This window comes from Hyaena hyaena, unplaced genomic scaffold (genome assembly GCF_003009895.1).
Source record: "Hyaena hyaena isolate Hyena2069 unplaced genomic scaffold, ASM300989v1 scaffold_242, whole genome shotgun sequence".
NCBI classification, from domain to species: Eukaryota; Metazoa; Chordata; class Mammalia; order Carnivora; family Hyaenidae; genus Hyaena; species Hyaena hyaena.
The window spans coordinates 1432085-1459337 of NW_024080869.1; the positions used below are offsets into that span (position 1 = coordinate 1432085).

At 37.7% G+C, this 27253-nt stretch overlaps 1 protein-coding gene across 1 annotated transcript in view; it reads right to left on the reverse strand.

Moving 5' to 3' along the window:
* The window catches only part of DST (dystonin), a 230190-nt gene that overhangs the window by 146517 nt on the left and 56420 nt on the right, over window positions 1–27253 (reverse strand). Inside the window, exons 24-31 of the mRNA XM_039244298.1 lie at window positions 26635–26828; window positions 24975–25137; window positions 23930–24013; window positions 23091–23198; window positions 22475–22573; window positions 12495–12623; window positions 10219–10307; window positions 9129–9264 (exon numbers count right to left, since the gene is read on the reverse strand). Coding sequence (XP_039100229.1) covers window positions 9129–9264; window positions 10219–10307; window positions 12495–12623; window positions 22475–22573; window positions 23091–23198; window positions 23930–24013; window positions 24975–25137; window positions 26635–26828 — 1002 coding nt within the window. The remainder of the gene's footprint in view (window positions 1–9128; window positions 9265–10218; window positions 10308–12494; window positions 12624–22474; window positions 22574–23090; window positions 23199–23929; window positions 24014–24974; window positions 25138–26634; window positions 26829–27253) is intronic.

Consider the following 27253-nt stretch of genomic DNA (forward strand, 5'->3'; position numbering starts at 1 on the left):
TGAGATACCACCTCAGGCCGGTCAGAGTGGCTAAAATGAGCAAATCAGGAGACTCTACATGCTGGCGAGGATGTGGAGAAATGGGCACCCTTCTACGCTATTGGTGGCAATGTAAATTGTTGCAGCCCCTCTGGAAAACAGTGTGGAGGCTCCTCAAAAAATTAACAGTAGAACTCCCCTATGACTCAGCAATAGCACTGCTAGGAATTTACCCAAGGGATACAGGAGTGCTGATGCACAGGGGCACATGGACCCCAATGTTCATAGCAGCACTCTCAACAATAGCCACAACATGGAAAGAGCCTAAGTGTCCATCAATGGACGAATGGATCAAGAAGATGTGGTTTATCTATACAATGGAATACTACATGGCAATGAGAAACAATGAAATCTGGCCATGTGTAGCAACATGGATGGAACCTTAGGGTATTATGCTGAGCGAAATAAGTCAGGCAGAGAAGGACAGATACCATATGTTTGCATGTAAAGGAGGATTAGGAGGAGCTTCACGGAGGACCATGGGGGAGCAGAAGGGGAAAAATAGTGGGGGGGAGGGAGGGAGGCAAACCATGAGAGACTCTTGAATGCTGAGAACAAACTGAGGGCTGATGGGGGTGGGTGAGAGGGGAAGGGGGGTGATGGGCATGGAGGAGGGCACTTGTGGGGATGAGCACTGGGTGTTATATGGAAACCAACTTGACAATAAACTATTAAAAATAAATAAATAAAATAAATAAAAAATAAAAATAAAAAAAAATTTTTAAGTGACCAGTACATACATACTACTTATACTACGACGTATTTGTAAGAATAATTCAGGTATTATGTATTTAAGTGACTAATAAATAAATACTAAAGATGTTAGTGGTGGAAAGAGAGAGATAAGGTGGTTGGCACAGCATCAGAAAGACATCCACAAAGTTGTGATTATTTTCTGGTTGTGTCTATAGTCATAAATAGGTGTTACACAAACATCTCTTAGAGACAAAGAAAGTAAATAATCACTTCAGATTTAGCAGTCATGTTTTTTTGGAAACATTTATTATTTTATTTTTTAAGTTTTTCTTAATGTTTAATCATATTAAGAACGAGAGAGAGAGAGAATCCCAAACAGGCTCCGCACTGTCACTGCAGAGCCCGACACAAGGCTCGATCTCACAAACTCTAAGATCATAATCTGAGCAGAAATCCAGAGTTGGATGCTCAGTTGACTGAGCCACCCAGGTGCCCCCTACACATTTGTTATTTTAAATCAGGAGGTTTTTATAAAAACAAAAATTAAAAAAAAAAAAAAAAAGAGGGTGCCTGGGTGTCTCAGTTGGTTGAGCATCCAACCTCGGCTCAGGTCATGATCTCACAGTTTGAGAGCCTGCGTCCATCTCTGTGCTGACAGCTAAGAGCCTGGAGCCTGCTTTAGAATCTGTGTCTCCCTCTCTCTGCCCCTCTCCTGCACAAGCTCTGTTTCTCTGTCTCAAAAATAAATAAACATCAAATTTTTTTTCTTAATCTGGAGGTTTTTCAATGTACTTCATCTAATTTATTTTGATACTTGCCTTGAGAAACTCTAAATTTTTCTTCACATCCTCTGTATCTTGAACATTCACAATCTCAATATCTTCCACAGATTTGCTCTTCTCTGATATCCAATCTGAGAACGATTCAAGTTTCTGCAGAAATTCTTCATGGGACACTGCTAGTTTAGACTGGAAAATAAAATCGCATGTTCACTTCTGTCAATCCCCAAATTTTGAATTCCTACAAAAATGGCTCTGTTTCAAGGGCTAACAGTATGAAAATAAAAGACTTCATCTTATGACTAAATTTTCAAACAATCAAAATACTCTTCAAAACTCGAATTCTGACTGCGTGAAACGTTTTGATGCCTACCATTTCTGAGTCAATTGCAAGCGTGATGCATTTCATTCTTTCTGAAGACACACTGCTGAGGGAAGAGAAAGCAGTCTGCAAACTTTGGTGGCCTGTGCTCAATTCCTCAAGCTGTTCTCTGGGGAAGTCACTGGGAAGAGACTTTAAAAACTCTTCTGCCAACTTCATGTCTTTTCTTAAAATAATAGCAATTGGAGCCAATCGCAATTCAAATGTCTGCAAAAAAATATATATCCCAGAACCATTCAGTGAGAAACACAAATATAACAATTATTCTAAATGTAATAGCACATATATAATAGCATATTTGGCATATTACATATTTAGAATATAATAAAGAAATAAAATAAGCATCATGCTTACTTTTTTCCAAATTAACACCAGCTGACTATCATCCATAATAGGCAGCAGACAGTTCTTACCTCCAACTGTTTAAGTTGGTTCCTCAAAGCTTCCAGATTATTATCCAGAGACTCCTGGTTGTCTAATGGGGGCTTCATATCTTGAAGCAAAGCCAAATACTCTTGCATTTTTGATGTGTGCTGTAAACATTGCTGTAACTCACTGGAAAACTAAACACAAATTTGGACATGTTAAGTTAATAGCCTTTATGTAGTTTTTCAAAGCAAATAAAATGTATAGGATTATTCCCAAATGCTTCATGCAGCTACTGCCATTCGAACTGTAAAATCAACTTACTTGTTCCATTGAGCTATCTCCAGAAGTCATTCCTTTTGACCCTGAAATACTTTCCAGATGGTCTGGGATATCACTGCACAGCTCCTCCAGCTTCTCATGGCTCAGCAATGCTGATGCACACACAGTTGGGTTTTCTAGCCCAGTATCTTTTAGGTTTTGTAAATTATGGGAACAGTGGTTTCCTTCTTTGCTTTTAAGATCACCGAGAATGTGTGACCTTTCATCCACCATCTCAGAAGCAGTAGATGATTTTTGATTCAGGTCTCTGACCTGTTCTAATTTATCTGAATATGTGTCAGTGAGCAGCTTGTAGAAAATAGTTTCAAGTTGCAATGGAAGTACTTTAGATGTAATAGCTCTGTTCTCTAGCTCATACTCCATCTGGGTTAATTCTTTCATCAATTCAAATGCTCCAGTAATTTTCCGGCTATACTGATTCTGCTTAAGTATATTAAGGAGAAAATCAGACTTAAGATTGGCAATACAGAATGGATCATCTCTACTTTCTGCTTTTAGTTCTGGCGAGTTATTCACGGGGGAAACTCTAGAATGGTCACCAATTTTAGAGTCACTGGGCACACTGGATGCTTCTTTTGCCAACTGTGATGTGCTTACTCTTTTAATTAAGCTTTGAATTAAAACTTCAGTGTCTGCACCAACTGAAGATTTGCCAACCTCAAGAGGATTCATAGAACCTTCCCCCAATCTACTTTCCACATTTTCAACAAATACTTGAGATGACTCAGGAATGTGAACCTCCTTTTCCTGGAGTCCTAGAGACAAGGCTTGTTCTTTTTGCTGCTGTTGCTCACGTATTTCTATCTTACTGTGAATTTCTGAAAATAAGTTGTCCGTGCTTAACGGGTTACTGGAGTTATCATTTCTTATTACATTTGTGCAGAGTTCTGGTGACTCAAAATCAGTATTTTCCCCAAAGTCTTCCATATTTTTAAGAGAAAAGGTTGAAAGTGTGCTTTCATTCCTTTCTGGTATGAACTGACCAATATCTGTTCTCCCTTCTGAGGCACTTCCTTTAGTACAAAGATCATTCTGTTGGGCCATCTCATTTAGAGGTGAGACTTCCTGGGTAAGGGCTATCTTCTCTTTTGGATTATTTATTCCAAACTGTACGTCTTCTTTCATGGCAGAGGAAGCCATCAGAACACAGCCTGGGATATCTTCATTTGGTTTCAATACATCTTTTGCTTTTACATTTTTAGCACAATGTTTTAAATAAGTGAACAGGTCAGACTCTTTTCCAGGTCCATCAGCTAATGAATCTTTCTCAGTATCTGTATTCCCTTCAGACAATGGAATATCTGAAGGAATGTTATCAGTGATCACTTTGGAAATTGAGGAGTCAAATATTTCGTCAAGATTCTCAAATTGGACAGGACTTTTGCTAACCACCGTTTGTAGATTCTTTGGTTCATCTGTAAGAGTTAAAGTTACTTTTTTCAGGCTTTCTTTCAGATTATGTTCTTCACTATCTGTGATTTGTGGAAATGGAAACTGATCATTAGCTAAATCAAGATTCTTCCTTGTACTTTCACTAGGCAAAGGTCTGAGAGACCTATTCTCTTCTACTAGCCCTCCTCTACACATGTCTCCTTTACCTGAGCATATTTTATGAACTGATGTTTCATCTTCTATTAGTACATTGTTTTGGTCATCATTCTTTTTAACTAGGCCTCTTTTGGGTACTTGATGATCTTTGGCAACTACACAGGCTATGGATGGCAAATGGCTTTCCTCAGCAGGTTTTCCTACTAAATCAGGCTCAGAACAAATGGTTTTATCAAGTATCACATTCTCAAAATACTGATCTCCACCTTTCAGAGAGTCAGTAGACTCTGGCCCTTGAATCAACTTAAACTTTAAGTTCATGGGATCCTTATCTACTTCAGAAGTTGAACAGCTATTAGTATTATGTAAAACACCTACAGAGCCAGAGGCGTTTTCTGATTCAGTGTCTTTAGTGATAGGCAGCAATATATCGTTAAGAGCTATCTCATGATTCAACAGATCTTCTTTGCTTTTTCCAAGGACCTCAGTTGCATATTCTGGAAAGTTGCTTCTTTCAGTAACTAAGTTATTTTTGCTAGTTGATTCTAGCTGTAAAACATTTACACTTTGCTCTTTTTCTGAAGAACTGTAGTTGTGCACTTTATCTGGGAAAATTACTTTATTAACACTTTGATTTTCATGACCATTTTCCTTTTCACTCACTGTGGTGGCACACGGCTGGATATTCGTACCTGCAGCCTCATCTTGGCCCAGGGGCTTATCATTTTCACCTTCTACCCCTTCTTCATCATCATCATCGGAATCATCATCGTCATCCTGATCATTACTGTCACATACATAATACCCATAACTTTCTTCACTTTGCATAGACTCTAAATGCCCAGTATCAGATTTAAATTCTTGTCCAGCTATATGTTCTTCTTGTCTCCTCCAACACCCAGTGTCATCAAATGTTAGAGAAGCGCTCAAGTTCTCTTTGCCCTCAATGATTTCATAATCAGTCAATGAGTCACACTCATCACCTTCAAGGCTAGTTGTGCTTTCCCTTTCTGATATGGTCGCCAGCAACTGTCCATCGCCCCTGTCTGAGTCAGCTGAGTCTGAGCATATTCTTTCACCAGAATCAAATTCAGCTTTCTCAGTAGCTATGAGAAAACCCTGAAGAGACGGTGTGTCCTCCCTCACACTTAAGCTATCAACCAGTGCTCCCTGGGTCACCACAGAATTTTCATTCTCTTTTGAAACATCATAAAAAACATCAGCAGGAGGAGCAGCCCCATCATTTTCCTCTTGTAGTGTGGCATAGTCCTCAGGCTGTAGACAATCGCAATCATCACCTTCGAGAACCAGAGAATCATGGTCATCATCTTCAAACAAGGGGGTATCATAAAAATCATCATCACTATCAGTGTCTGTTTCTGTCACGCTCTGCTGTTCATCCAGTAGTGAAGTCTCATAGTCACCGGCGCTGACATTTTCTTCAAGCAGCGATGTAGCACAGATACACAATGAATTAGCAGTATCAGGGTCACCCTGGGGAGCTGTGGCACAGCAGTTCTCTTCCATTTGGAACTCATTTTTCCTGCCTTCAGGTTTCTGCTGAGAAGCAGGGTGCAGCTCTTCATCTTCACTGTAAGTATCTAAATTATATTTATCATTGTGAGACTGTCCCTGAGGCTCATTGTCACCTATATTTGAAGGATTTTGTTGACAGTGTTCTCCCTGTAAACTGATATTGATAGCTGCAATTCCCAGAAACTGGTCTTGAAACATTTCTCCCATTCTTTGACCCGATAACATGGTTTGATCACTGAATGACAAAGTAGAGTCTTCACATTTATTTCCCTTGCTCTCTGTGGTATGTAAATCATTAAGACTTTCCTGATTGTTCCTCAATTTATCATGACTTAGCAAGGCACTCAACCTGGGAGAATAGTCAAAGATTGTCAAATCCTTGTTTATATTATCTTCATTCTCTTTTTCATTCAAATCACTGATTCTACTAGTTTTTGGTTTCATAATAGGATTTGTTATCGAATCACGTGCAAAGTTTTGAATATGTTGAGAATGGCTACATTCATCTGCATTTTCATTTATTCCAACTTGACTTTGGTTTTCACAGTTTTTAAGTATGTTTTCAGAGTCTTGTCCAAGCATGCCAACTGCTACAAGTCCCGGCTGTGTTAAACACAATACAGAACTGGGAACACACACACTGGATGAATTCTTAACTTTATGATCAGTTGCTATTGTATGTGCCAGGTTTTCTGACTGATGAAATTGACTACTGGTAATGTTATTTCCTATTTCATTAAACTCTTCATCTGTGGCACTCTTTCTCTCTTCAGAGGTTTCTTTATGGTTGGGTTCTCTGCAATAACATTTATCAAAACTAGTCGGTGAAGCTACACTGTCATCCCTTCCTCTACTTGGAGTGTTATTCAGAATTACACCAGGGAGTCCTAAGACATCAAGGCATTCTTTTGTGGGCGTGTCCTCACACTCTGCACTACAGCCCTCCAGTAGCATACCAACGGCCTCATTCAAGTCTCCATCGTATAGCAAAAGCCTTTGTCCTGTGTTTGCATCCATATAGCTATTTATCATCAAATAAGACAGAAATAATTTTTTAGTTTGTTCTGAGCTCTGAGTTGCCACTGGCTCTTCTCCATCAAAATCGTCCTCTTCTTGCCTGTAATCGTGGGCTGTAGATGGTTGGAATTTACAAAAAGAGAGCCATCTTCTGGCATTTTTACAAGTTTCCAAATCTCCTAAATCTGGCATTTTATCAGGGAGTATTATACTTTTTAAAATCGATGCCGTGTTATTATCTATAATTCCCAGCTGCTTAGCAACATCCAAACCAATGACTTGAGAAGTTTCTGGAATATAAAGAGCAGCTATTTTCTGCCTGCCATTCAGGATTCTGTATGCCAATTCATTTGTAATCAATTCTTGCTGCAAGGAAGAAGATGTAGGAAATATTTCACCAGAGTGAGGCCAGATGAGTCCCACATAGCCTCGCTGAGCCTCTAGTACCAAAAGAGCACTGCTCGAAGTTATTAGATCACACTGGACTGCTTCATCCACGGTTAAACGTTTAGCAGGGTTTGAGTGGATGATTCCACCTGTTTGAACCTGATATGTGAGAATACTGTTAGCCGTGTCTCTGTCAATCACCCCTTCCATCAAAGCTTCTTCAATAGTCATTCTCTGACCAGAGTGGCAATTGATCAGACCTCCAGAAAGAAGCTGTGCACCTAATAACCTAAACATGGTTTCCCGGTCTATGAGACCTTCATGAGCCGCCCTTAAAATGCTTATGCTTCTTCCACATTTTAGTGTTATTCTACCCCCTTCTTGTGGTCTCACAGGTAGAAGCCGCATCCCAGTGTTTTCCTGTAAAATACTTCTTTGTATAATATCTACTAAAGACACCTTCTCAGCAGTGCAGGGGTCAATAAGATCCTTACACATGTTTTGCCTCTCCAGAACTTTAGAAAATAATGCTGAGGAAACAAAGTTCTGTTGGAAAGCCTTCTGTAGGGTCAGCTGTTCTCCGGTGGCTGGAAAAACTAGAAAGCCTGTGGAAAGCAGTATCTCAAGCACTCTGATGGCCATGGATTCTGATATCATGCCTTGAGCCAAAGCTTCCAGCACTGGAATTGTGGTAGATGACATGGTGGAAATGATCTCCTTTGCCTGATTTAGTTCTTTGAGTTGGCATAAAACCTGTTCATCAATAAGGCCGTGACTTTCGGCATCTTGGAGGTCAAAACATTTTCTTAATTCTGGTGAAATTAGACCAGAAATCATTAGCTGTGTCTCAAGCAACCTGATTCCTGTGTCATAGTCAATAAGGCCTTTTAAAACTGCCTGAAACACCGATAGGATTTCTCCAGTTGTCTCATCGATGGTGCCTGCAATCACTTTAGCCAGCTGAAAGGAAAACACAAAATTCTCAGGTCAGTCTGTGACCCAAGGGTGGGCAGAATTGCATGAAACTTCGTTTGCATCTTTTAAAATAAATAATACACTTCAACAGGAAAATCCTCTACTTACCAAGGCGCAGCAATGCTGTGAATGTTAGGCAGCTCAAATGCACAAGTGATCTATGTCAGTGATCTATTCAACAGCACAGGATGTGATAAAAGCTTTGAAAACAACATGCATCTGTGAATTGAAAACTTAATATTGTGTACATTAACAAGGTTAGTGAGGACACAACAGAGTAAATGATGATAGTGAGGAAACAGAACACATACCTAAGAAGGCAAATCATGCTCTCTGCAACTGGGTGAGATTAGTCGACTGACATGAAAGAGAGTATCAAACCCCATGCTATTGATGTTTACAGCATACAGACCTTGCTCGCAGACAGTAAAAATGAACCAAAAAAATTGTTACATATCCCCAAAATGTGACACATAGTGTGTAAAGTATTCCAGGGAGTAAGGAAATTGAATATAAAGATAGATTTTTTAATATTGTATTGAAAACTGTGAATACTTATTGTCACATTTCAAAAGTTTAAGGACAGGTCAAATTTTCAATGATTTCTGTTATACTGGAAGAAAATGCTAGGGCATCCTCACTATAGCGAATGGCCCAGGATTGCTCAAATAAATCTCATGGTTATCTCTAAAAATCAACCAAGTTCATAACACTCCAATATCATCTTTGGAGATGACTCAAGGCTGTTTTACACATAATAAAATACCTAACATAGCAGTAGAAGAATGGCTTTTAAAGAGAAGAGTTAGAAAAATGAATGATTCTTTTCTTTTACCATGCAAGGCAGAGATTAAGATGTCACAGAAACTGATGACGCCAAGTGTAGGACTGGATTTAATACACACACTGAACTTTCTAAATAGTTAGATAAACTCCATCCATGTTTTCTCCGTGTACACAAATTCAAGGTCATTTCTTCTTCATTGATATATTATTTCTATAACCATGCAGTAAGGCTAATAATCTTGAAACAGCATCATGTTTTAAATAAATTATATTACCTTCTCCTCTACCTTTGTATCTCTTAAGGTTTGTGATTCTTGTAGTTGTTTCAGAGATTCACTGAAGAATGAATTATAACTTTCTTGAAGAGATTTCACTTGTTTTTCCAATTCATTTCTTTCTTCATCTGTCATTCTAAAATAACCAGGAAGAATGAAGAGGAATACAAGACTTCAAGTGCTGAAGATGACATATTAGGCTCAATGATTTTGCAAAGTAGAGCCCTTTTCTAAATAAGCACATGGTCGTAAAATAAAATAAACCCTTAGATACAGATTCCTCAAGTCTCAGAATGACTGTTTGTGGAAATTAAGGATGGCCCTTACACATCTAGGAATCCTTCTCCTGCCTGAGAAACAGACGGGAGGAAAGGATATGAATTCATAGATCAGCACTTCTCTAGCATATACACATTTCTAAAATAACAATTGCTGTTCTCCGAAATAGGGAAAGATCCTACTGTTAGATCCAACAAGAAATGGGACAAAAAGATACCGTTACTCAAGATGAAACTTGTTCAAGCTGAAGCATGAATAGGGATAAAAAATTTTACAAGATTAACCTGATTCTCCAAGGTATAATACAAAGTCATTGTGGAATGATCCTGGGATAGCCTCAAAAAGAATTTAAGAAAAGAGAAGATTTCTTTCCTGCCTAAGGCACTAGCTGAAATAGATGAAATGCCTTGTTGGAAAAACTAGGACCAAACTATGAGAAATCAGGTTGCTGAAAGTCTCAGCAAAGAAAGTGAAAACATATTCACATATATTTTTCGAAAAGTAAAGTCACAGAGAATACTACTTAGAATTACTCTTGGCTTGGAATCCTTACTGCTCACTAGCTACTAATCTTTAAACTCCATGACCCATTTTCTTTTCAGTAATACATGAAAATAATAAGTACATTTCAGGGTTTTGGTAAACACTAGAAGTGACTAAAAGTAACAAATTGCTAAGTTTATAGTTATTATATTAAGTGAATTTCTAATTGACTTTCATTTTTAAAATCTCAGTTAAAATTTACCAGCTTTGTTGAACATTAAGACCACTTTTCTCTTCTGAATAAAAGAGCTAATAAAGACCAACGTACTTGTCCCCATGTTTTGCCAAAAACAGCTGCATGGTTTGAAGTGCTTCAGATAATTGTTCCTTCTTAGTTGATATTTCTTCACTGGAAATCTGCAAGATTAAGAAGACATACTCAAACTCTCCCTTCATCAAGACTAGAAGAGTAATTTTTAAAAATTAATCCAATTTTAATTAAGATCCAAATGATAGGTGTACTTTCTGGATGGCCCAAGCCAATAACTGATCAGTATACAGGCCTGAATAAGAAGCGTATTTTATTTAGAATGCCAATTAAGGAAAGTCTCTCTCTCTAACCATAACATCATTTTCACAAGGCAAGGCTACTACTACATTATATGGTTCTCTCAGTTGTCACTGCCCAACAGTGAACAAAGGTTGCCTTAACATCCCAGGTGACCAAAGGATCTTCACTGGCCCAATGTCATCCTTGCACCAAAAAGATACATGAATGCGGAACACTACTCCAAACAAGGATCTGCCTTCCCCTGTGCTCCTGTATACCCTACTCCTTTTGAAAAACTCATGGTGAAAGCATGAATCTGTAGATCTGTAGACCAAAATTAAATATTTTCAATTTCTAAAATTTGCAAAATTCATCTGTGACAGAGGCATCAAATTTACCTGTTTGAGGAAAAGAGGTTGTAACATTTTTTCCCAATCATGTAGTATATTACTTCTGAATACTTTATTTCAGAAATGGACTGCCATTCTTTTGAACAAGTAGAAATGGTGTAAATGATGGGCAAATGAAGTCTATTTTCTCCCAATGCACTCTATTCAGAACAAAGTCAACTGAAAGTCCATTTTTTCATGACTACAGGTAATCATGAGGCCATAGTGATTTTTAATACATACACTGATTACCCACATCAAATTTTCTTAAACTTCACTTGACAGAAAGGCAATCTTTATTAGAGATGTATGATTTAGGGCATGATCTGCATTTAAAAAGTATCTAATATACTAGGTCTAAGACTAACATGAACTTAGTAAAGTTTTGGAAATTGAAGACTGCAGAATGAGAAAATACCAAGGTTTATCATCCACACTTCTCAAAAGAAACTTGCTCTCCCAAGAAATCCTTGTTAAGGCTTATGTTCATATCTTAGTTCTTTCCCTATCTGGTAGGGGGAAAAAGAAGAAGATATTTTAAACTATTATTCTGACAGTTTGGGGTTGCAAACATCAAATGTAATTGGTTGCCAACTTCTGATTTCTTCCACACTAGTATGAAATAGAGAAAGTAAGACTATGAGCTAATATGGCTTTATTTTGGTTGAATACTAATCCAAGTATATACTTGGATCTGTACACTTCTCTAAGGGGGAACCCCAGAGAAGTTACAACTGCCCTCATATCATAGGCAAAATCAGACAAGACACTGAAGTTTTCTCCTATTTAATTATGTCAATAATGTCTGTTCCAACTGATGACAAACGAACACTGATGCAAAGCTAGAAGAGGAAGCTAATGATAACCCCATAATTTCCTAGGGTCAAGCAGTGGCAGGAGGGCAAGTTGAGAAAAATGCTGCTTAACTTAGTGGAAACTTTTTTTTTTTTTTAATACAGTCTCAATTCCAGTGTCAACACCTGCAGCATCAACACTGGACCTTAGCTATCGATGCCGTGACAGCTTCAAGTGGCACCATCCAACAGACATCACAGAGCACTAATGTCTCACGAGCTGAAGCTATCCAACTAATGCCTAGCGGTTTGGGGAACAGAATACAGCCCACAGCACAAAAGGATTCATTTGTGCATGGGAAAGAATCTAGAATTTCCGGTGATTGACTAGAGAACTCTCCTTTGTAAAATACGGAGCACAACTAAATTAAATCCTCAAAAATGTTGACATCCTAGTTTGTGTCTCTGTTGTTCCTGAACCTTTTTGTTGAACTTTGTGAGAAGGAGACCTTATCTTTATGATAAGGAGTATATGGATTTACTCTGGCCACAAAATAGGATGACTCTGTTCCTTAGCGACTCCCTTCACTATAATCAAGAGACAGATCTAACCATTAGGAGAAGCACTAATAGACTAATAAGACTAATAAATATAGTTCAAGCTTTAGAATCAGAGACACCTCTTCTGCTACATACTGTAATTCCTTGGGCAAGTTATTTAATCCTTCTGGCCCTCATTATAACTGCCTATGAAAATGGGGAAAATTAAGGTGAAGAACTAAAGTGGTTTTGTTTTTTAGGTTGACCGTGTCACTTCAGTAAATTCTACCCACTATTATTATTATTATTAAACCAGAACTTCAGTGAATACCTTTTGCTTAGAGAAGGGAGATTTTCCAGCCTTCTCGTCATCTCTCAATGTCTTGGTGACATTTGATACCCATTTCTGTAATTCTTTGGCTTTTTCAACATGCTCTTTCTTTTCTTCTTCCAGTGACCTCTGACAAGTGTGAGTGGTTAAAAAAAAAAGATATATTCCAGTAAATGATTGAACTATGAAACTGACCTCTCCACAGAAAACAAGAATGTAAAAATATTTTTTCATCACACAGTTTACTGAGTATTTTATTCATTCACTTAGCCGTGTTTTATCACATCACATAGCAGATGTACTTCCAAAATGTTTATGGTAGTAAAGAAAGCTGTGACATTCTATAATCATCAGTCTAAACTCCCAGCTGGTCTATCAATGACAAATAAATTCAATTTTATTCATGAAGCACTAGAAGATCTTTGAATTGCTGCTGCCTTTGCATTAGCATTACAATCACAATGGTCTTGACAAAAAAGTATCAAACAACTGAAACCCAAGTGAATGTGTACATACATATGAAAAAACACAGAATGAACAAAAAATCTTTCCCCTTCTTTCAACACATAATAATGCTACTTTTAATTACAGAGTCTACCAGGAAATGGAAGACTGTCTTAAACATTTAATATTTAAAGAAAGCTACAATGTATAGGAAAATTAAAAACTGTTTCACTTTGCAGGGCCCTCTGAAACACTATAGCCTCAGGGATGTGGAAACAAATTTACATTTTTCTCTTGGATTCCATGGTGCTTTCTGAGGTACTCTTTCAATGAGTGTAATGATCATTTAATAAATGGGAGCCCTAATCTCAGGCTGGATCTATTCAGTGATGAGGAATTCTGAAGAAAGGATGCTATAAACTTGCTGGAGTTCATCAAGTTTACCTCATACTCTAGATAAAATACCTTTCTTGAGGGGGAGGGGTGGGTGAGATTAAAAAAAAAACTAATCTAAAAGCTAAAGGAAACCATTTTGAAGAGGAGTAAATATTTTGTGACTTTCAATTTAAAAATTATTCTCTCTTCTTAACAGTTAGCTGTCTCCAGCCCTCAAGAAATAAACAGTGCTTTGAGTATGTGGCATAGTTGCTACACTGCCTATTTAACTGATTCCATCATGCTCTGGACAGATCATATGAAGTGGACAGCCTCACCCCCATGCACAGTTAAAACATGTGCTACTACGAAGAATAGTAAAGGCTAGAAATTCCCGTCATCAAAGGTTCAGATACTTCTAAGAGCTTAAGTCCTGTGTGGAAATCAAAATCAGTTTTTTCTAAAGCTTCTTTGTATGTCAACTTTCTTTTTGTTTGAGGGCATATTATATTTCTGACATGGGACTTTTGATCTTTGAGTTTTGTAGCAATGAAAACATCTATGATACCTACTTGCAGAGCCTCTTCTAGGGATAGCCGGGAATGAAGCTGGGGCTCTATCAGTCCCCCGGTCAAGTACTGGAATTCCAAACATCTGATTCCCATTTCCTTACTTATGATATTTACATTCACAGCCTCCACCACTGACATCACTTTGTTAGTGACAGGGTGGCCGATCCCTGTGATTACTAAGTCACACTGTCGCAGCTGCTGGGCAAACCCCTCATCGACAAGGCCTCTGTGCAAAGCTTCTGCCACCCGGTACTTTTTGCCAGTGAGAGGATCAATTATGCCCCCTGTACTGACTTGAGCTTCAAGGCATCTGAGAGCAGTAATCCGGTCAACCAAATTTCTGCGGGAGGCCTTTAGGACAGAGATCCTTTCCCCACTGGTGGTCAGCCAGTAGCCCGCAATAGGACTGTGCAAATCCTTCTTGGGAACCAGCCGGCTCAGCAAGGAATCGGCAAGTTCTGTAAGTGTGATGAGCCCTTCCTGGTACTTTTTGACCAAGGCTTTGTCAACTGTTCCTTGCTCGATAGCCTCATCAATATTGAACTGCAATCCTGTTTTAGTATCGGTCAGCATATGAGAAGGATGCCCATAAGATTCAAAAAACGTGGCTTCCTTCCACTGATACTGTTGCGCTGAAAGCTCAAGATATGTACTTTTGTCGATTAGGTTTCTCTGGAAAGCCTCGTATGCAGTCAGTTCTGCTCCTGTTTTAGTATCTACTACAGAAATCCTATGGGTCTTCCCTACATTGAGATTGGAAATGTTTCTCTCCCCGAATGGAAACAGAAAGCACTGGCAATCTACATCAAACACACACATTCGCAGTAGTTCTGAGTAATAGAAAGCCTGCTTGTTATTGGGATTAGGGAAAACTCTCATGTTGCTAGACGGCTCGTGTAAAAACTGCAGGATAGCATTATTTAACAAGCCTTGCTGCACAGCAACTTCTGGAGGAACACGGATGCCTCTCACAGGGTCAATGACGCCCCCACTGGCAATCTGAGCCTCCAAGATATGTTTACCTTTTTGTCTGTCAAGCATTCTATTTTCCATAGCTTGGAACACTGACAATGTCTTAGAAGAATATGAATACCCCAGAGCTGCCTTCTCTGCCTCAAGGAGTCTAATTTTGAATTCGGGGTCAATAACTCCTTCAAGGATCGCATCTTCAACAGAGTATGTCTGACCTGAAATGGGATCAATTATAAAACCTGTTGCGGCCTGAGCTTCTAAAAATGCTACAGCCATCATTTTGTCTATTATGATTTTCTTGGCTGCCGAGGGAAATGAAATCTTTTCTTTTGTGGATTCTAGATAAAGCCCTGCAATTGAGGTGGCTCTTGTCAAAAACTTGCTAAGAGTTTTCTGAACTTCACCAACGGTTTTGAGACCACGTCGCAGCTGCTCTACTGTTTTCATGTCCAGAAGCTTAGCTTCAACCAACTGCCTGGCAGTCACGGTGCACCGGAGACCTTGGAATTTAAATTCATCATCCCTAACTGAACATGTGTGATCACCATCCAAATTCTGGAAGGTCTCCGGTTCTGAGCCTTTCTTAATAAAATCTCTTTGGAGTCCACCGGATGCTCTGCACCCTTCCAGCATCCATTCTTCAGCAGCGGGACCTGAGTTCTTTTCTTGTTTTAATGCAGCGACTTCTGTGTGCATATCATACTGCTTGCTCTTAGCTATCTGTAACAGGAATTCATGAGATGTTAAAAGCCATCTAAAGAACGTAAGGTCACTTTACCCATTCTTAATCCAAATATACTTCCTACAATAACAAAAATAAAAGAGAAGAAAATTTTCGAAACAAAGAGGGTTCAGGTACAAGTACTATTATTTTGAGAGTGTGAGGTTTACTTGGATGACAATTAAGACATTAAAATGGTATGTATAGAGACACCTGGCTGGCTTAGTCGGTGGAGTCTGTGACTCTTGATCTTGGGGTTTTAAGTTTGAGCCCCACATTGGGTATTACTTAAGAATAAAATGGTATCTTTAAAAAAGATGAAATCTGTCCCCATAAACTGTTAGAGATTAAAGTGAACTTCTTGATTTTACTAGCTTAAAAAAAATTCTTGAAGGGCACCTGGGTAGCTCAATCAGTTGAGCGTCCAAGTCTTGGTTTTGGCTCAGGTCATGACCTCATGGTTCATGACACTGAGCCCGGGGTCAGGCTCTGTGCTGATAGCATGAAGCCTTCTTGAGATTCTCTCTTTCCTTCTCTCTCTGGCCCTCCCCTGTTCAGGCACGTGTATACTCAGTCGGTCTCTCTCTCTCTCTCTCTCTCAAAATAAAGATTTAAAAAAAAAATCAGAATATAATACCATACCATAGATATCATAATATAACTATGACACCTACGTATTTGATCTCAAATATTTAGAAACTAAATAATGATAATCTGTAGTACAGATTCAAGTCAATCACTAGAAAATGACAGCATTATTTTCTGCCAGAACTACAAAGAGCCTATCTTGCTCAACGTTATTAAAAAATTTAGTCTAGCAGAGAAAGAAAACAAGAGAAGAAACTTGACATGAGGTAGTTGATAAGGTCTCAGAATCCAGAGTATACCTCCAAGGGGGCCAAAAGCTTCGCCAGGTCCACGTCACACTTGTCATCCTGATACTTAACTGGTGGCCTAGAATTGTACAGAGCTTGATCTCTTATTTTCTCAATTTCTGATAGTTTTGTAATAGGGTTTGCTTCATCGAAAGTTATCTGTAATTCGGTGCTTGTCTGAGAAAAATACTCAGAGTAACACTGCTGGCTTTTCTCTTTCTCAAGCGGAGGCCCTGACGGCCAGAACTGGATTTCCTTTGGTATTTGCTCAACAACCCGATGCTGCCATTTTTCTTCTGATTGCTGTGATTCTTGCGTCTTTCTCAGCAGAGGAGATCTAGTTGCTGAGCGAAGCTGCCCCGTGTTCCTAGAGGACAGGTCGCCAGGGTGCTGACACTCCTTTATTGCCATCTCAAAATCCGGTTTGAAGGTACAGTCTTTGGCGGGGTTCTTTTTTTGGATTTCACACTGGAGCAAAACTAACTGATGCTCATGTTCCTTTATCTGTTGATCCATCTTTTGCTTCAGGCGTTCAACTTCACGCTTCTGGGCTACCAGCTCATCTTCAAGTTTCCGACATTTTTGGTAATGATTTGCTTCCACATTCTGCCCTCGTTGCATTTGCTCACGATATTGCTGAAGCTGTCTTTCAAGTTCTATAATATTTGTCTCACACAGCTTTGCGTTCTCTTGAGCCCTGCAGTTTTCTCGCTGAAGAGACACAAAGTCAAGCTGGATGCCCGAGATATCATTTTCGGTGATAACTTTGGAGTCCATTAACTTTTCCATCTTTTTCCGGAACTCCTCTGCCGAGCGTTTGAACTTGTCAGATTCCTCCTGAAACAGAAGCATCTTTCTGTGGGTCACCTGCTCCTCAATGGTCTTTAAGTGCAGTTCGTCTTGTACCTTTTTCAACCTGTTATTTAACTCCTGCACCTGAGCCTGCTGCAGCTGTACCTTCTGCTCCCCGCGTCGCTTCTCCTCTTTGGAAGCCGTCAGCTCCGCACTCAGGTTTCTAACCTCCTTCTCAGTATTCTGGATGATAATGTTCTGCTGGTCACACTTTTGCTTAAATTCAGTGACTAAATTTTGACTTTTGGCCAGGTCGTCTTCAAGGCATTTAATTTTTCTATGGAAATCCTGTTCTGTTTTTGTCTGCTTATGCAAGTGTTCATTTGTGTTGCGTAGCTGATCTTTAAAACCATCCGCCTGAATTTTCAGGGCCTCACATCTTTGCTGGATAGCTTGTTTCTCTAAAACCACATTCGCCGATTCGGCCTGAATTCTCTGCATCATTAACTTGGTTTCATTATTCTGCCTGGTGAGCTCATCGACCTTTTGTTTTAGCGTTTCTGCACACTCATTACTTTTCTTCAATTCTTCATTAAGCTTCTGGATTTTATCATTATTTTCTTTCTCAGCTTGAATGTTTTGAAGCAACTGTGCATGGCTTTTCTCGAACTGTTCTTTTAGATGATCCGACTTTCTCTGGCAGAATCGTACTCTTTCATTAGAGGATTCCTTCTCAGCCTGAAAAGAATTCACTTGTGAATTTAAATGCTGAATATCTCTCTCGGCTACAGCACGGGCCCTAGTGATCCTGTCTACTTCCCTTTGCAGTTTCCCTTTTTCCTGTTGAAGAGATTCTAACTCCAGCTCATAATTGTGTTTTATTTTCTTAAGATCATTCGCTTCCTGCATGACTTCTTCAGCTTTGTCCGTGGTTTGGTTCAACTGCCTACTCAGTTCTCTGAGCTGTTGAGAATACCCTTCCTCCACCTGATCCTTCCTTTCCAACTCTAACTTAAGGCACTTCAGCGTATTATTTGTTTCATCCAGTTTTTCTTTTAGCAAACGAGCCTTTTCCTCCGATGAAGTTTTCTCAAGCTGAAGGGCATTAAGTTCGTACTTCAGCTCTCTCATGTCTTTTTCGGCCTTTCTATTGGCAACAGTTAGCTCATCCACCTGCTGTTTGAGTTCTTCTGTTTTCTGTTTGTCTGTTGTTCCCCTGTACGCCGTGGCCTGCGCAACTGCACAGCTAGGCAACGTGTTTTCTCTACAGGAATACTGATTTTCAGTTATCCTTCTTCTCGCTTCCAGTTCAATTTTCTGCTTTTCCTTCAACTGCTCCTCTGCTATCTGTTTTTGAAATATTAGGTCTTTTTCCATCTGCTTTATCAGCTTCAATAGTTCCTCCTCGTTGTCTCTCTTTTTTCTCAATTCTTCCATCAACTTATTTTTTTGTTGTTCCAGGTCATTGAGACTCGAGTCTTTCCTTTTCAGATGATCTTCCAGGGTTCTCCTTGTGAAGGTGTTCTCCTCTAACTGGTTCCGGAAGTTCAGGAGGTTTTCTTCCACTGCTGCTCTCTTGGCCTCGGCCTCCAGGGTGAGCCTCCGCACCCGCTCCAGCTCCCGTTCTGCAGCCTCCTTCTCCTTCACTATGGTCTCCAGCTCCCTGCGGTACTGCTTGGCCTCACTCTCGGCCCGGATTTTCTGCAGAGCAATGTCTTCTACATTTCTCTGCTGCTTTCTCAATTCATTTTCTGCAGCCTCCTTGACCTTTGGAAGTTCTTCCTCTGCTCGAGACTTTTGTTTCTTTAGTTCAGCTACCATCCTTTCCAATTCACTTATCTTTCCTGTAAGTTTGCTATTCTCAATCATTGTTGCCTTCTGACGCTGAAGTAGATCTGAATATGCCCCATGTTCAGAAGTCGCCTTACACTTTTTAATCTACAAGAGATGTTTAACAGTGTCAAAGTGTTCTATTCAAATTTATCTGTAAAAACCTGAAGTGATGCTCATAAAAGTACTATAAAAACGAGGGAAACAAAATACGGAACAGGCACCACCACCATCACCACCACCACCACCACCACCACCACCACCACCACCTTCCTGTGAGGAAGCTTCAGAAAGTCAGCAAAGGAAAAGTGAGGGGAAAAAAAATTAAAATAAACCCCAAAAAACAAAAACACCTTCATGTCAGGTTTGCTAAACCAAAGAATCTTTTTCTTTGTCTCTCAGGAATAATTTTGTTTTAAAAATTAGCTAGGCTCAAGATTTTACAGCAAGGAAGGAAGGGCCTTACAAAACATACAGCATGACCCCAACCTTTTACAGATGAGGACACTGAGGTCCAAGGAAGCCAAATACTTTTGAAAACTCGCACAATGGGTGAGTGACAAAGTGGGGAGTAAAACTCACAACGGTGGCCTTTCTGCTTTCACTCACAACTTAGTCCTACAAGCTAAGAACATAAAGGAAATGAAGGACAATTAAAAATTTAGTTTTCAATACACAGCCCAATGGAAATTTAAAATGATATTCACATCTCCCTGTTTTGTGGTTAAAGAAACAAAATATAGCATTCTGGTATTACTTTAAAGAGTCAAATCAAGAAATAATACATGGGGACGGAGAAAAATTGTGTAAAAACCTGTAATTTCTAAAGTCGAATTCCTCAGTTGTTTATACTTGCCAAATTATGACAGTTATAATTATCAGAGTTGCTAATGCAAAGGCAGCTGTCGTCCCTGGGGGCCTTAGAAAAGATGTGCTTCATATACTCACAGATTTTTGTTGTCGGTGTTAATGACATGTCTCATATGAATCCACCTTGACAAGTACCTTTAGATACTCCATAAATATAAAGATATTTGTTAAATACAAATGTTTTTGAAAATATAATAAGGGAGTCAGCTCTGATGCATAGAATAAAAAAAATTTCAGTTGATAGAAGAATCAGTCTCAGCTAGGAGGAATACATTCTGCATTGACTACAGGACTACATGATAAGGGGCAGTGTATAATTCCAATTTAATTTCTCTTTATTAATACCATAAGACTGTTAGTATCATATCACCAACTCAAAGTTATCATAATTAGAAACAATTTAAATAGGAGTAGAGAAATTATTGTAGGTAGCAGATTTTTTTTCTTTGAGAGGCTTTGGTGAATTTCAAGAATTTAATTTATATCATAGACCATACATCTTACACCATCTCTTCCAATTTTTTGATCTCCAATAATTTTGACAAGAGTATCAGTTGTTTCCTTTGCTAACCTAAATACGATTTCTCATAATAAGAATTCATACAAAAACAAATCTCATCACAGCCTGCAATAATTAGTGCTCTGTTTTATTTTGTTATCAGGGTCAACTCCTGGTGACACTGACACATGTTATGTGCTTAAATATCAAATTTTCAGTATTTTTTTTTGAGATGATTCCTAATTGGGCTTATTTCTCAATTCCTTATCAAACTCCTTTAAAACTTAGCTGTTGCTATGAAGTTTTGAGCTGTTTTTGTCTTCTGTCATGTTCTGAGGTTAGAAAAATGAAAATTCTCTCAGAAAGGATATGGTATCTAATATCATCCATTAATGCCTGATATATTTTTCTCTCAACACAGATTAGAATATCTCCTTATCCATCTAATATCCATTATACTCTACTAACATTTCTCTAATTTGGTTTTTATGTTTCTTAATAAAAAATTCTGCTCTCAGACCAAGACATCCAATGTAAGTCTTTGCAGACTGTTTTCTGGGTCTGAAAACCAAGCTAAGTATCTTTTATAAAACATTCCATTAATAGGATCCTTTCATGGTGAACTTTTAGTCAGGAATGTTTTCTATCTATTTTGAGTTTGTAGTCCCCGCATGGTCCTCCATAAACTATAGTGTTTTGACTTTCAATCCAATATGAATCTTTTACATTTCAAAGGATGATAAGCCTAATTCATATACTATTTCAGGATTTCTGAAATATCTTTTGGTTCTATCAACTTCAAGTATTATGCCTTATCAGATAAAGCAAGCAAAGTGGCTCATATATGTGCAAATCAGGTATATGCTATTAAGAAAGGGCAAGAACTTATATTTAACTACTAAATATATAATCTAAAAGATGTACGTATCATTTTAAGTGGAATCATATCTCTCAAAAACTAAAAAGGGAAAAAGAAATTATAGATGTTCTTTCATAGATGAGAGACGTAAACCGATTACTTGAATGGTCACAAATATTCCGGTTCTCCTTTCGAAGTGCAAAGTAATCTTGTTATAAAGGCTTACAATTAGCTATGTTAGTGAATTATCTGCAGAAAACTGTTAACTCTGAACAGACTAAAATAGTAGAAAATCAGAAAGTAACATCTATTAGACAATGACTACTGTTTCGATTCTCTCATTATACGCAGTGTTACCACTAAGTATAGTCATCTTCAAAATTATCAACAGCCTAATTTGAAACAGTTAATGCCTCACAATTTACTTATTTTACCATTCTGTCTACTATTTTTGTCTGTTCTGAGGTTAGGCATAGAAAGCATATTAAGATAATAAAGCAATAGCATAATCCCTTCAAAATTAGATACAACAGCCTTTCATGACAATATATTTTCATCAATACCTCCTCTATTTCTGAATATATTTTGTAAATGTAGAATAAAATCACAGAAATCCTTCAAACTAGAATGGTACTTAAATAGTCTTTTTACCATTCACCATAGATTTTTGGCAGCAATAAAAGCAAACAAAAAAACTCCACAATTCTTAAAAAGTAGTATCATTTTGTACAAAAACCTGCATTCTTCTAAATTAGTGTCTTTTATGTTTTAAATCCCTAAAGATGCAAATTACTTTAAAATGCATAAAACAAATGTGTCTAAGGAGTATTTCTATAGACATCTTAGCAGTAGTAACTATACTTCAAAGAAGTATACCTCTCAAATGTGAGAAAAAATGAAAAAAATTCTGCCAAACTGGCAACATTCCATAATTTAAATAGAGCCATTTAAGATACTGACTCTAATAATATTAGCATCTTACAGTGAAAATTAACAGCGTTTTCCCTATATGAGACAATCTTAAAAACAAACCAAAAAATCCTAGGCCTCTACTCTTTCTCATTGTGATTTTCTAATTAAATAATGACCTATCAACCATGTAAACTTTTTTTTTTGTTTTCCCAAACATATTGAAGTTCCTTTTAGTTAGCTCTTCATAGTTAATGGTTACCTCCTCCTCTTCCAGCCTCTTTAATGAATCACCAGCAAACTTAATATATTGTGTCATGAGGGTAACCAGAGCAGTGTATCGGGTCCTTAGGTCCATGAACTGCAAAGAATGAAATAAATAATAAAAACACAATCTCCAGTGGCTCTAAATGAGATTAATAAATGTTGATTAATAATTATAACATTAACTAGCCTTTATGACAGTAAAATACACAATAAGTAGGCAGGAAAGAGCTTCTTACTGCTGTGCAAACCATCCTAAATGACAATTCTCCTCTATATGTAATGATGAAATACATTTATTAATCTCTGTGATTAATAATTCTAAATAAAGCTTTTCGAAGGGTTTTCTAGAACCCTTAATAAAATGCATTGTTTTAGGTAGACAGTTTCTTTTTTGGGACAAGGAAAACAGTTCTGGAAACAGACAGTGGTCAAGTTTGCACAACACTGTGAATGGACTGAGCACCACTGAACTGCACACTTAAAAATGGTTCAAATGGTACATTTTCTAATATATATATACATCCTACCACAATACAAATAGATAAATATGATTCTTTCAGTATTGTTTCTCTCTTTTATAACCCCTCCCTTCTCTCTTGTGCTTTTACTACCTCTTGAATAATGAGATCTGCTGAGCTCTGCATTCTTCGGCGTTTCACGGGAGATTTTTGCTGTGAATCTACCATAGCCCGGTAGGTCATTGTTTGTAATTCATAGTCCTATATAATGGAGGCAATAAGATTACATTATTTAAAGCAAAGCATTAACGCTTCATTCTACAGTGACTCAGTGACTGAAACAGAGAAATGGAAACTAGTTTCACTGAGCAACATAAAGAAATTACTGCAAAACTGCATTTTTAGGAATCTATCTAATCCTGGGATATTTTCAAGATGGTAATAAAAATAAGAAACATTTAGGGTGGTCAGAAAAGTTTCTGAAGTCTCTTTAGAAGCTCATGGGGACATTTAGTTACAATATGCTAGTTATATTCAGCCTCCCTTTCCTCTGGCTAGGCAATGGAACAGTAGGTCTGGCGGCTAAAGCCCAGGCATTGTCCACAGCTTCAAACACATGGGAACTGTCTCCTAAGAAAGTCAAGCTCTTCCAGGGAATACTCTAGCAATGTTAAAGAAAAGAGAGAAAAAGAAAGAGAGAGGAAGAGAGAATATACACAAGCATGCACAAAATGATAAGAAGCCAATTTCAGAGCTGTGCATTTATTCTGGTGTTTCATGTAGGACTGGGAGAGAATGAATGAACCTGAGGCTGACATGTGCCTCACATGTCACAAAGAATTATTAGGTAAGTGTCACAGGGTTCAAATGAAGATTCTCTGTGTTTACTTTTAACACAGTGAAATGGCTTGCAGAGGCTTTTGTTTTTTCAGTATTTTGTTGAATCACATACCTAAACATTAAACTTGACGCAAGTAACTGCATCTTCTTACCTTCACTGTAGTTGAGTAATGTTCTGCATATTTTTGACACTCGTCCATTTTGCTCTGTTTCATTTCTATTTCAGACACCAGCATCTGCAAACACACAGAGTTTAGAAGAAAAAGAACAAGGAACTCTTTGCTATTTTACTTCAGATGCTCAGAAACTGAGAAATAACCATACCCTTTAATAATAAAGCTCCTTAGTCCTTTGTACTTAATATAAGGCAAATGACAAACTTCTAGATTAAGCCACATAAGTGACCCGGCCTCAGGGGACTTCCAAAGCAAAGATTACTAAACTCCACAAGAATTATCCAAAAGTGGACTTGAAGGCCTTGACCCCCACCTATTCGTGATCAAAGTGGAGCTGGACACTGCTGTCCCCTCAAGATGGAACAAAAATCTCAAAGAATTCAATTCTCTGTCAAACGTGACTGTTTAATTTTCTGTCACTAGCCATTTTTATTTATTTAGGATCCTGCAAAATTACTGTGGCCACCAAAGTGCCAAAGAGACTTCCATACTAATGATTAAATTACCATACTTATGAGTAAATGATTAAATTTGAATACTATCCCAACAAGCTATTTTCTTATTCCTTATACTTTCAAAAATGACATCCAAGAAATGAAAGTATGTGATGTATGTAAGTTTGCATTATAGGATTTTTATTTTTATTTTTTATTTATTTATTAATTTTTTTTTAATGTTTTATTTATTTCTAGGAGAGAGACAGAGAGAGACCGTGAGCAGGGGAGGGTCAGAGAGAGAGGGAGTCACAGACTGAAACAGGCTCCAGGCTCTGAGCTGGCAGTCAGCACAGAGCCCGACGCGGGGCTCGAACCCACGAACCGCGAGATCATGACCCAAGCGAAAGTCGGACGCTTAACCGACTAAGCCACCCAGGCGCCCCTAGGATTTTTATTTTTATTATTTACTCCTTACCTTCCTCCAAATAGTTGCTGGCTTTTTCTTTTAACAAGGTAAAGGAAGATAAGGGTCATGACTCACCAAATGAAGGCACAACCTTAGAATAAGGAACTGCTTTACATACCTTCTGTTGATTCAACTGCGTGGCTAGAGTTTTACTATTTTCAGGCTGATTTTCCTGAATCTTTCTCTGGGTCGTTTCAACTTGCTGGATCCAATCATCTAAAGGGTGATAAGTATCTCTGTAGTACTTCAGTGATTTGCCAATGCCTTCTAAGTCCCGTAACCTAAGAGAATAAAAATAAGATAGTCATAGTTTCCAGTAGTATCCATTAAGAGGGTGGAAGGCATAGAGAGGGGAGATGAAATAACTGTTCTACAATGCACTAAGTACAACAACAGGGGTATGTGTAAAGAATTCAAGGCCTATCTCCAAGAGACTCACTCCATATTGGCTTAGGTTGAATGTAAATACTTTGCCCTAGAGTTGTGCAACTTAGTAGTTCCAGTTTTTCTAGGTTCAAGCCCAACAACCTAAAGCTAAAAATCAAGAAAATGGGAAACTTAACCATAATTATTATCAATCGGCATGTCTTAAATACCTAAAGCTTGCATCCAATGGCAGTTCACTTTTGAAATAATGACCAAATATTTGAATGGATGGTTCAACATGGAGCTGTGAGACAAAAAAAACCTCAGTTTTTATTATTTTAAAACCACTATACTAAACCTACATAACAAATATTTTTGTAGAGATTAGATAACATATATTTGGACATAATTTTACTTCACAAAAATGGCACTGTATTCTAAAGGCACTTAATTTGCATTAATATAAATATTAAAATGAATGATAAAGGACACTATTCGATCCCCGTTAAGATGAGCCCTAAAACTATCCCATTTCCTTTCATTTTTTAATTTCAGTTACTGGGTAAATGATTTCAACTTTCTTATATCCTGAATTAAAAATGAACATGAGGTCATATCAATTGCTTTACACTTCTTAGGTCTAGTACAGATTGCTCCATACAGCCATCTCAAACACATGATCCATGTTCTTACTAAGTCTTGGTTATTTGAATACTGTATATTGGTAATAACGTAGAGAATTATATATATTTTTTCCTTCAGAAAAGGCAAGTAGAGTTACTATACAAATGCCATAGTACATCAACAGTTTTAACAACAAAGAGTTAAGAGGCACCTGGGTGGCTCAGGCAGTTAAGCAGCTAATTCTTCATTTTGACTCAGGTCATGATCTCAGGTACATGAGTTTGACCCCCCTCATTAAGCTCTCTGCTGCCAGTATGGAGCCTGCTTGGGATTCTCTCCCTCTCCCTCTCCCTCTCTCTTTCTCTCTTCTTCCCTCCCTCCTCTCTCCCACTCTCTCTTTCTTCCACTCTCTGCCCCCCCACTCTCCCTCTCTTTCTCGCACTCTCTCTCTAATAAACATTTAAAAATGTTTTTAATTTTAAAAGAACGTAGAGTTGAAAAACATTTACTTTGAAGTTAACTGTCTTGCTAAAGTCCACCATAACAAAAAGAAATGTAATTAGATAGAGCCCTTGCAATTAATCAAATTAACTATATATGGAAGTGAATATATAGTATATATTATATTATACTATATATTATATAATATATATATATTTCACTTTGTGAAATTAACTATGTAACTATGTACGCAAGTTGTTTTAAAAAACCTAGTAACTTTAGATTTTACCTAGAACATAAGGATAAACTTTTATCGGTGCTAAAAGCGAACACAAGAGGGTACTAACCTGTTGTCAATCTGAACATGAATATTTTGCCACCTTTCAACTAATTGATCTGCTTTTTCTTTGTGCCAGTCAAAATCAAGGTCCCGTTCTTTATACATTTTAAACATTTCATCACTGATGGCTTTAGCTTTCTGTAACTCATCCTCCAATGCGTGGAATACCTCTCTCTTTTCATCTACTTCAGATCTCCATTGCTAAAATACATTAATGGGTGAAAGTTATAAAAATATGTCAACCACTCACTAGGTAAACACATTGTTTACTTAATTTTACCGTTTATGTACAAATGACTGATATAAAATAAGATAAAGGGAAGACTATCTTTCATATCCAAAAATAATATATTAGGTTGAACCATATGAAATCATCAATATTTGACTGCACTTTGATGTTAAAAAAAAGCAATTTTATAAAGTTCAGCCTAAAAGAATTTGCATATAAATTTGCATATAAAAACAAAATTAAGCAAGCCTATTTCTTAAATATCTACTAATCTCATTGTTTAAAAGGGAATACTTGCATTAAAAATCAATGAGACCATTTTTCATTACTTCGTAATAATTTTATACTCATGCTTTATACATAGAAATATCAATACAGATGAGTACAATTGCCCATC